Source organism: Antennarius striatus, chromosome 7 (genome assembly GCF_040054535.1).
Source record: "Antennarius striatus isolate MH-2024 chromosome 7, ASM4005453v1, whole genome shotgun sequence".
NCBI classification, from domain to species: Eukaryota; Metazoa; Chordata; class Actinopteri; order Lophiiformes; family Antennariidae; genus Antennarius; species Antennarius striatus.
Window position 1 is genome coordinate 7950066 of NC_090782.1, and position 15568 is coordinate 7965633.

The window sequence follows — 15568 nt, forward strand, 5'->3', positions numbered from 1 at the left end:
AGCAACATGTTTTATTAAAAGCAACACGTTTGGTGAGTTGTCCTTAATTATTCTAAACGTCTTGTGACAATTATACTATACATTAAAATCAGCTGCACTGTAGACAGTTTGAAGTTCCAGACATTTCCAGACACTGGCTACTCTTTTCTCAATTCATAAAGTATATGGATACAGATTTCTTAGGAACAGCATTTGTGTTAATGCAACTTTTGCATGCAGACACAGATCAGATTTTTCAAGTTATTGTGCCGACTTGTCTCACGACTAACGGAGCAGAAGTCCGTTGAGTTCCAGGCTTTGGTCTGACTGAGGCGTGGTACAAGCGCTGCCACTGTCCACAAAGAACCTGAAGATCCAGCTTGAAGTCCATCTGTACAAATCAGTCAGTGATTGGGTAGAAACCAAGACGATCTCTGTCCACAGAAGCAGTTTATTTCAAAGCTGGAACTTTCTTCTGCAGGCATCCATCTCGTGGCGCTAGAAAAGAAAACAGTATGATTTGCGTTGAAGGAAACTGGCAACTTTTACATGGAATGGAAAAGACAAACCTATTACTGAGTCATAATGCAATAACACATGTACAAGCATTCAGCAATATTTTTTTTTCCATAATACAATGTGTAAAAGACCTTACTCCATAGTTAGGGAGATATGTAGTTTTCTTGTAAAACCTTCAACAGTCCTTGATTCAAACAGGACTGAGACAAATTCCACAACATGAACTTATGTTCAAAATAGAACCATTGAAAAATAAAGCTCTTAATTGCAACAGGCATCATTTCAATATGACTGTTGTGTACAAAGTTTCTTGAAGAACATCTCTGTTGAGTTCTGTTTGCAAAAGCTAATGTGACATGTGGGATCAGTTAAATGTGTAAAGTATAAAGCAGTGACCTCGCCAAGAAATTGAAGTGCTTAAAGACTCACCTTCAAGACCCACTCGTACTCTCCAAACTTTGAGTCAAAGGTGCCTTTCTGTAGAGAGCGGAGTTTGAGGGTGAAGCGGGGTCCCAGCTCTTGAATACCAACTTTCTTCTCATTCTTGAAGATGTACCTTGATAAAATAAATTATTCATTTAAAGACGAACCTCACTTAGCACTTTTTAGGAGGGGTGGATTATATTACATTGAATCACAAAGCCTCAGGTTACGGTGAAAACCCTCACCTGTGGAACCTGAAAAAGATGAAGTCTCTCTGGTTGTGGAAGGTGGCGACCTGTCGACCAACAAACTGCGGGTCTTGTGGGAAGAGAGCAGCGAACAGCCGGCCGATGCTGTGGCCCAGACGAGTGGAGAAGTTATTGAGGATCACCTCTGGAGAGTGTTCAGTCGGATCTTTGCCTCGTCTCTGCAATGAAGAATTACTACAGTTATGATGGGATCAGACACTGTTGAACATTGTGTCTTTATTGGTTTTAAATACGAACATCACAGCTAAAATTTCACACATTTTAAAGTTAGAGCCTGATGGCACGCATGAAGCAGGAGCTATAAAGTATCCTGAAAACAGTTCTGACATTTTTTCCCAATTTGTTTATTTGAAATGTTAATGTCAGAAAGACGCTCTACATACTTATTAAAATGGGTATAACAACACAATTTACACATTTCCCATTTAAACAGTACATATCAGCAAAAATCTATTTGTCCCACCAACTTGACCTCATTTTAGCCCTCGGTTGTTCCTCGATGCCTGAGGTGCCCAGGTTTAATGATGAAGGTTGTTGGTTCTACAGATGATAAAGTCTTCTAAAGTGGAAACTTTGCCTTCATTCAGGCTTCAGTGATGCTGTTCTTTAAGGTCTGACCACCCATCACTTGCTCAGTATGAATGAATGGTGAATGACAAAGTGTTTTGCTTTTTTTTGTCTACACTGGAAAATTAAGAAATATGTACATCTAATCGATTAAAGTTATCCTTTTTTGTGTGTAAAACTAATCAAAAAATTCATATGTAAAAATAAATAAAACACTTGCCTTCATCTCCTTGCGCAGTCGAACGCTGCTGACCTTAAAGTGTGCCGTCGGCCCATGGGGCAGATGACAGAGGACCATACCATCTTAATGCCCAGGTTAAGGAATGCACATTCAGCCTCAACATCACATATTCAGCGTTTCACCGTTGCACAAGTCAATTTAACTTTCATGTAAATGTATTTTCATTTGATAAACTGTCTTCTGTAAAAAAAAATTCAAAACTGCAAATATTTACAGTAATCAAGTACGAGTAATTTTATATCCAAATCAAATACAGGGTCATCCATACTGGGTAACACAGATGGCTCTGAGGATACTGGGCACTTTGCGATCCTCATTGATGACCATGAGGTAGGTGAAGTTCCTGGCAACACACTGGGGAATGACCCTCTTCAGGGCCAAACCTCTTCTGTAGTACACATAGGCGCTTGGAATCACTGTAGCCAGCTGCTCACAGAATTTAACTGTCCTCTGGAATAAATAAATCAGAGACCAACCAATGAGTTAAACAGAATGAATAATAATGAAGGAGAAATCCTGTAAATTCCACTTCATACAAATATGTAAATGCAAAGATTTTTGGTGCAGGGACCAAATAATAATGCAATCGGACTGGGGAGGTTACTCTACAAAGAACATGTCCGGCGCTCTCGCTTCCTCATCCATTCGTGACATGGGCAAACAACATTAATAAAGCAAATACGACAAGCAGAAGCCACTCACGCCTCTGGGTCTGTCTGATGTTGTGATGAGCACTTTAGGGTTTGTCAGTCCATTGAAATATGCAGAAAACTCATCGGTTCCCTCATCAAATGCAACCTGTTTGATAGAAACACACACTCTACAGCAAAGCCAATACAAATAAAAATCAAACAGTGTAAACAACTGTAACCAAAAGTGGTTCCTACTTCTTCATCTTCTGGGTCAACTGTTGTCTCATCGTACACTCTCTGGTTTTCTATTGTCTTTGGGACCTCTTTTGGTGGTGCCTTCAGTAGTCGCAAGATAAATTTAAATGATGGGTTGCCATGAAGAAAATACAAAGATTTTATTCATTACATAATCTGTCTTTGACAACAGAGAGAATAAAGAAATTAAACTCACCTTGTCCCCTAAAGCATCCCTTTCTTTTTTCTTCTTTTTCTTCAGCTGCATCTTTTGCTGAAAAATGAAGACATATTCAGTATCCCATCTAGTAATGTGAAGATTACTTCTACACAATTTGAGAAAACCTTTCCATTGTTCCAACCATGAATACTTCGGGCAGCGCAGGTCACACTTGACTGATTTTTGTGCAGTCGTGAGTTTGGAAACACAACTTAAAGAGAAATAACCATGATCAATCCAAAACAGTCACTACCTTGTTAGAATAACTCATTCATCCAAAAACACGAATTATGGAACACCACCAAAAGGCTTGTATGTGATCTTAAAGTGGTGCTACACCGTCAGCTCATCCTAATGCTCACGAATATGCCTAGTTTCTGTTGGACAATGATGTCACAACTCTGGAATGATTTTCAATGAGCACCAACCAAACCAAACCGTGTAATCCACTTGTGACGCCTAAAGGATCACGATGGTCTTGAAGCCGCTTTAATTCATATCGCTGTTGTCATTATTTTTTTAATTCGTCCGCCTTTACCTTTCTTTTTTCTTGCTTGAGTTTCATGAACATGAAGTGCCTTCGCTGTTTGTTTTTGATTTCAGACACACTAAAGCTGGGAGGAAAGGCAGCTGCTGCTGGTTCGAGCTTCTCCATCTTCTCCTCTTTTTCGGCTCCGTTGCCTCCTTCATTCCCTTCCTGGCTGACGCTCCTCTTCTTTGGCTTCTTGTCTTTCTTTTTCTTTCCTTTGCTTTCTTGACTGAGAGGAACTTCTTTAATGTCCATTTTCTGTCACTCTTATTTTACCTTCTCACGTGCACCAAACAGGGACACCATGCCTTTACTTCCGGGTGGGTTGTGAGTGTTTTATGGTATTGATGGAAGGGTAGCGACACCTGGTGGTGAGGAGGAGAAGTAGCGGAGACAAACAGCCACGTTCTGCAGCGTGACCTTCGTGTGGTGTTTGCTGCAAACGGCAAAGCCTCCATTGCTGGAGTAAACTGACTCGATCACACTTGCCAGAATAATGAAAAAGAATGCTATTATCAGTGAATTTTAAGAGCAAAGACCAGGGACTAAGATTAATAATAAATTTGAAACGCAGTAAGAATGAACAGAAATAAAAATCTAACTAAAATGTCAAAAACACGAGGTGAACATTTAGTTTTTCAGGAGCAGTGCTACTACAAGGGAAACCAATGTATTAACATTAACTAGGCAAAAAAATTTTTTTGAAAAAGATTTAATTACCCCACTTGACGCAGAAATATGTCAATTTGGAAAAAATCCTCATACACACAGGTGGGCTAGATACAATAGAAAACACATCTGAGAGACTGATAGGGGAGCCCTGGAAAATTTATTTCTGGGATATAATAGGCATCTGCAGGATTTTTGTGTGAAAATGTGACAGCATGTAACAGACTTTTGACATATGACCTTATAAGAACTGTTAATGCATTGGCGACCTTAAAAGAGTTTTTATATCTGTACTCTTATCAGTCTATCAGAGATGAGGAAGTCTCTTGGGTTACAGACGAAACATCAAACCTTAATCAGAAGTCTGGTTGCCTCAGATTCAACCTCCAAGCGTTACTTTCTTTTGTTGACTCCCACATATTAGGATTAGTTTGAATTCAGAATTAATCTGCCCATCAGGCATGTCCATTAAAACAGATAAAAATATCCATGAAACAACAACAACAACAACAACAACAACAACAACAACAACAAATCAAGATCTTGAAAAAAGCCAATAGATCAAATCAAAATGGCCCAGAGGAAAATGTTTGTTCCCTTTTACTTTGTTGCTTGATCCAGTTTGTAAAGGAACTAATGATGAATGTATCTTGAAGGGGAACATACTGTATTTGTTTTGACAACAACTGTCTTGAGTATGGTTGAAAGCATGATGTTACCACACTGCAGAATTCTCGTGTAACCATGAGGATTTTAGAATGTAATGAGGGTGCAATTAAAAATAAAAGTGTAAGAATGTCTTGGTGTGGTTTGAGGTCAACTGGATTTGTAACAAAATCTTGATGACATTTATTGGATGACAGTAAAAACAAGCCTTTCCTACCAATGTCATGGAAAAAATTGTTTCGACTAAAAAAAGGAGGCATACTGAAGCGAGAATAAAGACTTAGAAAACTAAGATTTGGTTTTGAAAATTAGTTCACACAAACAGCGGGTTGGTTACGAGAAGCGAATGAAGAGTATCAAGTCTGTATCCTTACAGTTGTGACACTTTGATCTCTAACACCTATGCAAATTTTATGAGCTTGAACACCATCAGAACCCAATTTAGGCAAATAATTTGCTGTCCAGGAAAAAAACTGTTAAACATCTGATAGATTATAGATAATCCAATAGCAAATCATTAATGACAAGTATATGGGGTATCTAATTTAGATGGAGGAATGAATTACAGGACATTGTAGAGTGTCTCAATGAGCCATGAGGATTAAACCAAGGTAACACAATGGTTAATATATGGTTTTACAAGCAATAAAAAGATTTCACAGAGAACAAAGCATTTTACCCACACACCAGTCTCGTTAACTTTATTTAACTACCATGATGTAGATCACTGAATATCTTTACAGGCAGTGTAGGAATGTCACTTTATAATGATCCACAGAAAAAATAGTGATCTGGTATGCATAAACTGTATTTACGTATCAGCCAGTTGGACCACCATGTCGCACTGTCTACAGAAAACTCTATTACTCTGGCTACTCTGTAACTGGTCACCAGGCAGTATCAAGTATTACATACCGGAAATGTTCACCTGATATTTTTAAAATATTTTATTTTATATAATTGAATTATTATATTATTATAATTATTATTATTATGAGAAAACATAATATAAACGTATGTGTGTGTGTGTGTGTGTGTGTGTGTGTGTGTGTGTGTGTGTGTGTGTGTGTGTGTGTGTGTGTGTGTGTGTGTGTGTGTGTGTGTGTGTGTCAATTGCATTTATGGAGTCAAAGTGTTTTATGGAAGGTACTGCTGTCCTTTGATGAGGCCAAACTACTATGTAAATGATTTTTTTTTCTCAGCAAATAGATTCTTTCGTAATTCTGGTGTGTATACAGAGCTATCAGTTTCTGTTACCTCATGACTGATACCTTAATCAGTCCCTGACCTGTTTCTAATGGGTTATACACCAAGACTAGCTTTGTTTGAAGACAAGTAAACTAGCATCTTACAAGTGCTGAGGGAAGTGTGGAATGATGAGTGAAACTCTACTAAGTACTAAAACATTGTCAACAAAATTGTGCTAGTTTGTTTAACAATCCAGAGTAAATAGCAGATTTCAGATGTTCTTTGCCCCCGGCCCATACACCAAAAGCTTATTGATTTTTCTATTTTTTGTAGATTCACATCAGTGCAAAAAAAGAAAGAAAGAAAGAATAGTCTCGAAAACAACTGCCAAGAAATAAGAGGTCTCTTTGGAATGTAAAACTTTCCAAAAAGAGAGCGAGATTTATATGTTAGCATCAAAGGTGCATGATGTTCAGTGAGAGATTTATGACAAAGATCATAGAAGTTTCATATTTAACAAATAAATGTAGGCTGCAACCAGAATATGATTAAACTATTTTAGTCAAACTGCAGATGAGCAGCCAACTTGTGTTGGATTATTTGTAGCAAATTCCTGTTAACAAGGTGCACTCCAGTAAAACACACTGCAATTGCAAAACTTGGGCAAGTGACTGGGCAAGAAGCACATATGCATTCGATCCTCAGGAATTACAGATTGTCATTATGACACTGGTTCATTTGCAGTCACATCATAAACTAAGATTAAGTGTTGGGTTTGATGTTTTCTACTAATGTTTCTTCATTCAGACAGCTGTAGTAATAGATAGATAGACAGACAGACAGACAGATACTTTATTAATCCCGGAGGAAATTGCACATATCCACTGCACAGGCATTACATAATGAATAAATACTGGATAAAAAAAAAGAAACATAACATAACACAAGACAAACACTACACTAGCAGACACATGTAGCATTAACAGGACATATACTAAATTATCACTAAAATATATTATAATAAAATAAAATAATAATAAAATAAAATAAAATAACATAAATAAAAATAAAAAGTGCAAGTGAAAATTAGCAGGAGGCCCACATGGTGGGTAAGGTACACTCTTCTTACAATGTAAGGCGTCACTATCCAATATCACAACATCTAATATCTATCTAATATCACAATATCTATCTATCTAATATCACAACTATCACAACTATCTAATATCACAACAACTAATATCTATCTCACAATGGTCAAAAATATAAGACGTCACTATCTAATATCAAAACATAATAACACCTTGGCCCCACTACACTGCAGCACAGGCTGACATCTCATCCCCTCCATTCAACCGCTTGCAGACCTCGCCACCTCCCCCCTGCTCCTCCTGAGAGAGTCACTGTACCCCCTGATGGCACAGGGCATGAAGGAGGACCTCAGCCTCTCTGTGGAGGTGCTGTGTGACAGCAATCTGCTGCTGAAGGTGCTTCTCTGCTGGGAGAAGGTGATATGATAGCCCTGACTTTAGACATGGTCTTGCTCCCCAGAACTGTCTCCACAGCGTCCAGGCTCAGCCAGATCACTGAGCCCGCTCTGCGGATGAGTCTGTTAAGACGGTCCATATCTCTTTTCCTGGCCCCGCCACCCCAACACACAATGGCGTATGACAGCACACTGGAGACTACGGACTGATAGAACATGAGAAGGAGCTTAGCACAGATGTTGAAGGAGGCCAGCCTCCTCAGGAAGTACATCCTGCTCTGCCCCTTCTTGTACACACAGTCCGAGTTGAGTGACCAGTCCAGTTTGCTGTCTAGCTGCAGTCCCAGATACTTATAGTTTCCTACCACCTCCACCTCACTGCCCTCGATGATCACTGGTTGTGGAGAGGGGGGTGCCCGCCGGAAATCCAGCACCATCTCCTTCGTCTTGGAGACGTTGAGCTGGAGCTGGTTCTGTTGGCACCACTCCACAAAGTCAGCCACCAATGCCCTGTACCCCCCCTCATCACCCTCCCGGATACATGCCACAATTGCAGTGTCATCGGAGTACTTCTGTATGTGGCATGTATCCGAGTTGTGCTTGAAGTCCGATGTGTAGAGGGTTTAGAGAATGGGAGAGAGCAAGGTCTCTTGTGGAGCCCCCGTGCTGCTGGTCACCATAGAAGACAAACAGTCCCCCATATGGAGGTACTGGGGTCTGTTCGTTAGGTAGTCTGTGATCCAGCTAGGGAGTCCACAGCCATGGAGGTCAGTTTATCCTGCAGGAGCCGGGGCTGGATGGTGTTGAAGGTGCTCAAAAAGTCAAAGAAGAGCACCCTGACGGCACAGCCCCCGGCGTCCAGGTAGGAGAGCACAGGGTGGAGGAGGTACAAGACAGCGTCGTCAACCCCAACCTTGGCCTGATAGGCAAACTGGAGAGGGTCCATAACACCCTGCACCTGTGGACGCGTGAGCTCCAGGACCAGTCGTTCTCGGGTCTCCATTACGTGGGAGGTAAGAGCGACCGGTCGGTGGTCATTGAGCTCAGTAGGGCGTCTTTTCTTGGGTACAGGGATGATGCAGGAGGTCTTCCACAGTGACGGGACCCTCCCCAGCTGCAGACTGAGGTTGAACAAACGCTGCAGGGGGTCCCCTAGTTCAGAAGCACAGGCTCGGAGGAGTCTTGGAGAGACCTTATCTGGTCCAGCCGCCTTATAGGGACGGAGCCTCCGCAGCGTTGTCGTCACCAGGTCTGCAGTGATTACGGTCTCAGTCGTGGTGGGAGCAGGAGGTTGTGGCAAGTTTGGAAGTCCAGTGGTTGAGGTGGGGGCGTTGAGCTTTGCAGCTCTTGGATTGGGCTCGGGAGGAGTGGCAGGGGTGGAAGGAGAAGACGCACAGGAGGAGGGAGCATCAGTGGAGCGGTCTGCAGGGCCTGGGACGAGGAGCCGGGAGTGGTGGGGCAGCTGAACTGATTGAAAAAGCTGTTTAGTTCATTAGCTCATTCAATATTCCCCTCCACAGTGCCGCGCCCTTTCCCATGTCCGGTCATGGTTCTCATCCTATTCTAGACCTCCCGCACCTGGTTGTGCCCCATTTGCTTCTCCAGCTTCCTCCCATACACCTACTTGTTAATACTTGTTAATACTTGTTAATACTTGTAAATGGTAGTACTGTACATTTATCTCATCGAAGAGGTTTCTTCAGTTCTGAAAGGCTTGCAGGGCATTTCAAATATTTAACCTGATGGAAGTTGTTAAGATCATATCATAATTAAAACCATTTAAATCCAGTAACAGGATTTCAAGACACTCAGGCATAAGCTGAGTGGACAGTTCAGTGAAGTGACGAATGGCCAGACTTATAAATTGAGGACACAAAAAAACAACAACATAAAAATCACTCCACATGGAGACAGACCTTCAGTTCTGGACTCAGGACTCCACCCTCAAATGGATAACAAGGACCATTCATCTGAAGATAACAAAGTGCTACTCTTGATCAAGGAAGATTGATGGATTGAGAGAATGTAGAAGCCACTTATGTGAAACTTCAACAGCCATTCATCAAAGCAAATCATCGTGTATGATTTCATCTACATCATAAAGCAGTTATAGTTGAACAGCTGTGATGTGACACACTGAAGAACCACACATGTAGATATTCAGACTTCATTCATGCATTCTTGAAGACAGGAGGATTAAAGTTGAACAGGTTCTCTCTGGGAGTGACCAGGATGGATAGGATCAGGAATGAGTATATCAGAGGGACAGCACATGTTAGAGGTTTTGGAGATAAAGTCAGAGAGGCCAGACTGAGATGGTTTGGACATGTCCAGAGGAGAGATAGTGAATATATTGGTAGAAGGATGCTGAGTTTTGAACTGCCAGGCAGGAGGCCTAGAGGAAGACCAAAGAGGAGGTTTATGGATGTAGTGAAAGAGGACATGAAGGTAGTTGGTGTGAGAGAAGAGGATGCAGAAGACAGGGTTAGATGGAGGCAACTGATTCGCTGTGGCGACTCCTGAAGGGAAAAGCCAAAAGGAGAAGAAGATTTATTATCTGCCAATATTTATGATACATTGTTAAAACAATGCACAAAAAGAAAAAAAAGTGACACAAAATGAAAAAAATGAGAACTTGGATCTTTTTCTTTAACTGTAAAAATAATCCAGCCAAATTTAATGTTTAATCCATAAAAGAAGAAGCATCTCCTCTGATGAACAGGGGAAATAAAATAGAATGATAATTTGGAAGAAAACTGAATGTGCAAATACATTTCAATTTTATTTGCAACTATAAAGTTTATCAAGGATCATGGACCTGCCAAAACAACAACCTATTTCCTGATGATCATGAATAACACTGTTTATCTGGAAATACAATTTAAGCTCATCATGGACCATCATAGACTAAAACTGCCTGCAAAAATTGACTATAAAAATGAAGTTGTGATTTTTGTTGAATGCAACTTTGTCATATCCAATGGATAACGTGTAAGACACTAGTAAGGACAGTTTTCATATTGGAATTTAAATTTCATTAACTGGAAGTAAGTGTATTATGTTGTACATTTGTTTAACAGGCCTTATATTAAGCACTGTCCTTGATGAACCCACAATAAATTAATTCCTTCTCTAGGCGATCCATGTAATTATAGAGGATTAAAAGACTTAATGAACTTTGGGCATCACAGGTTGAAAGCAACACAACGGCTAATTCCGATTTTGGGAGTTTGTATGATCACAGCCTGTAGCATTTGAGTTTGTGAATAAGTAAGCATATCTAAATAGATGTAACTGCACTCAATACAGGAAAAACAGGCTGAACACCACAGACCTTGATAACTTGCAGCAAAAGTTCAAAGGTACACAGTTTCTCCACAAAATCCTCCACCTGTCACTGTGCGTTGAAGACAGTGTAGAGACTGAGGACTGTCAGACAGCACCTAAAAGACGAAAGATACCATGACTGCTTCAAATCAGGTAATTGTTATGCCATGAACAAAAGTTATTGAAGAATATATTTAATGATTTAACACAGGACTTTAGTTCCTTTTGAGGTGAATGACCATGGGGCCAGCATTAGCCTGCTGAGCATAGTTCTCTGTCTCATAAGAATAAATATCTACGACTAAATCAGGTATTGTTTAATTAATGCTGTAATCTAATAATAAAATATCACCAGAGACAGATTGATAGTTGTTCAGTTTCATATTTCTTTTTTGTCAGAAATGCAACTTTTAATTTTTTTAATCAAACCCTAATCAAAGTTTCTATTATTTGTGCTAGATGATTGATAGATAGATGGATAGATAGATAGATAGATAGATAGCTAGATAGCTAGATAGATAGATAGATAGATAGATAGATAGATAGATAGATAGATAGATAGATAGATAGATAGATAGATAGATAGATAGATAGATAGATAGATAGATAGATAGATAGATAGATAGATAAATAGATAGATGACAACAATGACAAACAGAGTGCAAAGGTGTCTCGTTTGGTCTCACATCTGCACATCCTACTTTTCAGTTTTTTATCTGTAAACACAGAATAAAACGTTGAATAAATTTGGTTCCACTTCACGATTGTGTCTCACATGTTGATGATTCTTCAAAAATATTGTCAGTTTGTTATCTTTAAGTTTGATGCCTGAAATGTGGCAAAATGTCAACAAGTTTTTGGGGGGCCAATACTTTCGCAAGGCACTGTAGGTAGGTAGGTAGGTAGGTAGGTAGGTAGGTAGGTAGGTAGGTAGGTAGGTAGGTAGGTAAGTAGGTGGGTAGGTGGGTAGGAGGGTAGGTAGGTAGACGGACGGAGAGAGATGAGAAATTCCGACATAACAGCAGTTCAATAGACATAAAACTAAAGTTAATAAGAATAAAATGAATAAGAATTAGGTAAAAATGTACAGTGAAATGTGAACCGTTACCATTTTCAGACAATTTAATAAAGACTACAGTGAACTGTTTGTTTAATAAACGATTCATAGTTTGTAGACAATAATTACTGTGAAGCAAATGATAACCAGTGATAAAAAGTAGAAATAATTCCTTATTGTAAAACATGGTGTGGGATCATTGACTCTATAAAATCTACGTCATGGTGGTGGTGGTGGTGGTGTGTGTGTGTGTGTGTGTGTGTGTGTGTGTGTGTGTGTGTGTGTGTGTGTGTGTACTGCTGAGGTAGGTGAATATGATCATAATATTCTTGTCTAGACACTGTTAGAACACTGACAACTTGTTTTGACCATCTGCAAAATGGACACACCTTGTTGTTCCTATATGTAAACATGAATCTGCTCTAGGTTACACCTAGGATGAAGTCTGAGATCTGGACTTGCAGTTCAGTGGATGTGAGATGTTGTGACTACATTGATAAGGGGACTGAAGGAATTGTGACAGTAACTGTGCGATTGGAACGCTACATTGGAAACTGTGTTACATCGCATCAGGCATCCTTTTAATCTATGATGGAGCTGTTAATTTGTCTGGTCTCTCTAATTTAATTTAAATTTGAATGAAATTTAAGAATTTCAAAACACACCCAGACGAAAAGTAACAGATGCACATCTTGGAACTTTATTTAATGTAAATATTTTATAAAAATAGCTCATGCACAGATGTGATTACTACTACTACTAACAAAAAAGCTAAATTTATTGTTTTAGAATAAAGTACCTGTTTACATCACTTCAATAATTGCAATAAGATGTGTCCCTGTTGTACACAGAATGTGGAGTTTGTGAGAACTGGCTACGGAAAGAACTCAGTGAAGGTCCTGGTCATCAGGAGACAAGGGAGATGCCATTACATCATCGAGCTGAAAGCTGACGTGGAACTCACGCTCAGAACACGCAAGGATTATCTGAACGGAGACAATTCAGACATCATTCCCACCGATACCATCAAAAACACTGTTCATGCCCTGGCCAAGCTCAAGGGGGTAAGAAGAGGAAATACAAATTATGGAACCTGCACAACTTTGCTATCAGTCCTTCGACAGCCATGTCTGTCTGTAGGATTCTGAATTGTTTAAAACTAGGAGGATGAAGATGTCATCCAGCTTTTCGATAAATATGATGCAGCTACGCAAAATCCAGACAGAATCAGCAGTTTTCTGGGAACAAACTATTTCTCCTCATTGTTCTTCTTCAGATTCATTTAGGTAAACTGAATAGAGCTTATGAACACAATTTTAATTTCAAAGGGATCTTTTCTTGTTAAAAAAAATTCTACAAAATTAATTTGAATCACTTAGGAGACTCCTAACACAATTCTTTAGCCTCACTTTACTGCAAAGATGCAAAAAGATCAAATACAATTGACCTGTTAACTTTTTTTTTAAAAGTCTGTACCTATTTTGTGCTCCCACACATCTGTTAAATTTCTGACCCATGTTCTGGTGTCATTTGAGATAGATCTCCTTATAATCTGTTGCTGTGTATATTATGTGTCTGTTCAGGTAAAGACCATCGAACAGTTTTCCCTGGACATTTGTCATCACTTCCTGACCTCTTTCAACCATGTGCTGAGGGCTAGTGTTCATATGGAGGAGGTTTCATGGAGAAGGCTAATGAAGGTAAAATCAACTTTTCAAAGGCACTTTTTGATGTTAAATAAAAGAAAATCATACTTTCACTTCTCCAGTTAAAAACAACACAAATAAGAACATTAAAACAAGGTTTTTCCAAATATTTTATCCTTCCTTTCTACTCAGAATGGAATAGAGCATGCACATGCTTTTATCCACAGTCCAGAAGCTGTTCGGTTCTGTGATGTTGAACAGAATCTAAGCGGTAAGCCCAACAACAAGAAAACAGACAGTCTTTTACATTACCCTGGTTTAAAATGCATTTCTGTGACTTCATTCATCAAAATTTTGGTTTGATTTCAAGATTCACACATTACAAGTAAGCTCAGATTGTTCATAATGAAAAAGGCTGTGAAAATCTTTTTTTCATAGTGATGCAAATAAATGTTTCTTGATGGTTTGTTTGACCCATGCAGCCATCCCCACGGTTCACAGTGGGGTGAAGGACATGAAGGTGCTGAAAACCACCCAGTCCGGTTTTGAAGGTTTCCTTCGAGACCGCTTCACTACTCTGCAGGAGGCCAGAGACCGGTGTTTCTGCACCTCTGTGTATGCAAAGTGGCGCTACAACAAGATCCGAGATGTAGACTTTGATGCTGCATGGTAATTAATGTTTTAAGTTGTGACTTCATCTTTACTTTTATATACAGTATGTATGAGAGGTAGCCAGAGGATTATTAATACAAATCCAAAAAATATCACTAATTTCAAAGTAATGAGAGCCAAATTCTGAAAAGCACAATTTTCCATTCCTACAGGAATCGTGTGAAGGACATGATTATTGGTAAATTTGCTGGGCCCTATGATTTTGGAGAGTACTCACCATCTGTGCAGAAAACCCTTTATGAAACGCAGGTTCTGGTGCTGGAAAAACTTCCTGAGGTAATTAGCATTGTAGATTTACTGCATTCAAAAGTTAAAAAAATCTATCATAGCATGACATTAGTAGTACACATACAGTACTGATGATGTAAAAATTATAAGTGTAAATAGAATGAAAAAATGTACGTTGGACCCTCTTCTTCTTGAAAATATAAAGCAATCAAAAACCCTCTTGGGGACATCCAAGTGGAGGTGAAGCAGGGAAATAAAGTTTACACTTAAATTTGAAAAAATGCGGTGCAGAACCCATAGTACACAGAAAATGTCATGAAGTACATTAGCGTACTTAATATTTAATTAATTTAACATCTAAGAGAACAATATTAAGTTAAATGTAGATACATTTATTAGAAGAGTTCCTGAAGAAAGTTAATTTTCTTTTCCAGGTGGAGGATATAGAGATAGTCATGCCCAACCAGCATTATTTCACTATAGACATGACAAAGCTGGGTCTCACGAACAAAGACGAGGTAAGTTATTTTAACAGAACTAATCTTTTATGCAAAGTCATAAGCTTGTTGGGTTACTTGTATTTTTTTTCCCAGGTTCTTCTTCCATTGGATAACCCCTCTGGCAATATCACAGGAACATTGCGTAGAAAACAGAAAGCCAAGTTGTGAAGAAATTCCTACTGCTGTGCCACGTCAGTTTGAGAAAATACACAGTTTAAACCATAACTGCTCGTCAAACTTTGCCAAACATTATGAAACTAAAATATGGGTCTGGAAGTAAAATTTAAAATCAATCAATAATCAAGTATTGTTCTTTGGTGAGAAAAGAGCACCATTTATTGCAAATCTTTGAAAGATATCACCTCTCCAGTGTTTTGTTGCACATACAGTATACTGTACATTGGTCATACACACTTCAATTGTCATTGCGACAATGCTGAAAGCACCACAGGTAAGAAACATAATATATACAGTATACACAAATTTTTATCAACAGCCTTTAGCCTGTAGGTGTGC

At 39.2% G+C, this 15568-nt stretch overlaps 2 protein-coding genes across 2 annotated transcripts; one reads left to right on the forward strand and one right to left on the reverse strand.

Moving 5' to 3' along the window:
* Positions 1 to 182: 182 nt before the first annotated feature.
* rpf1 (ribosome production factor 1 homolog) lies at positions 183 to 3916 on the reverse strand. Its single transcript, XM_068319219.1, has 9 exons — positions 3623 to 3916; positions 3082 to 3138; positions 2886 to 2966; positions 2701 to 2796; positions 2295 to 2448; positions 1978 to 2060; positions 1167 to 1348; positions 928 to 1054; positions 183 to 477 (listed from the first exon to the last, which is right to left on the reverse strand). The coding sequence occupies exons 1-9, from the start codon at positions 3866 to 3868 to the stop codon at positions 436 to 438; spliced, it is 1068 nt and encodes a 355-aa protein (XP_068175320.1). The 5' UTR covers positions 3869 to 3916; the 3' UTR covers positions 183 to 435.
* Positions 3917 to 10945: 7029 nt separating this feature from the next.
* On the forward strand, positions 10946 to 15352 carry uox (urate oxidase). The gene is made up of 8 exons (XM_068320453.1): positions 10946 to 11102; positions 12858 to 13070; positions 13590 to 13706; positions 13845 to 13923; positions 14135 to 14321; positions 14477 to 14600; positions 14987 to 15070; positions 15146 to 15352. Exons 1-8 carry the CDS (start codon positions 11085 to 11087, stop codon positions 15218 to 15220), a joined length of 897 nt encoding a protein of 298 aa, XP_068176554.1. The 5' UTR covers positions 10946 to 11084; the 3' UTR covers positions 15221 to 15352.
* The last annotated feature ends 216 nt before the right edge of the window (positions 15353 to 15568 follow it).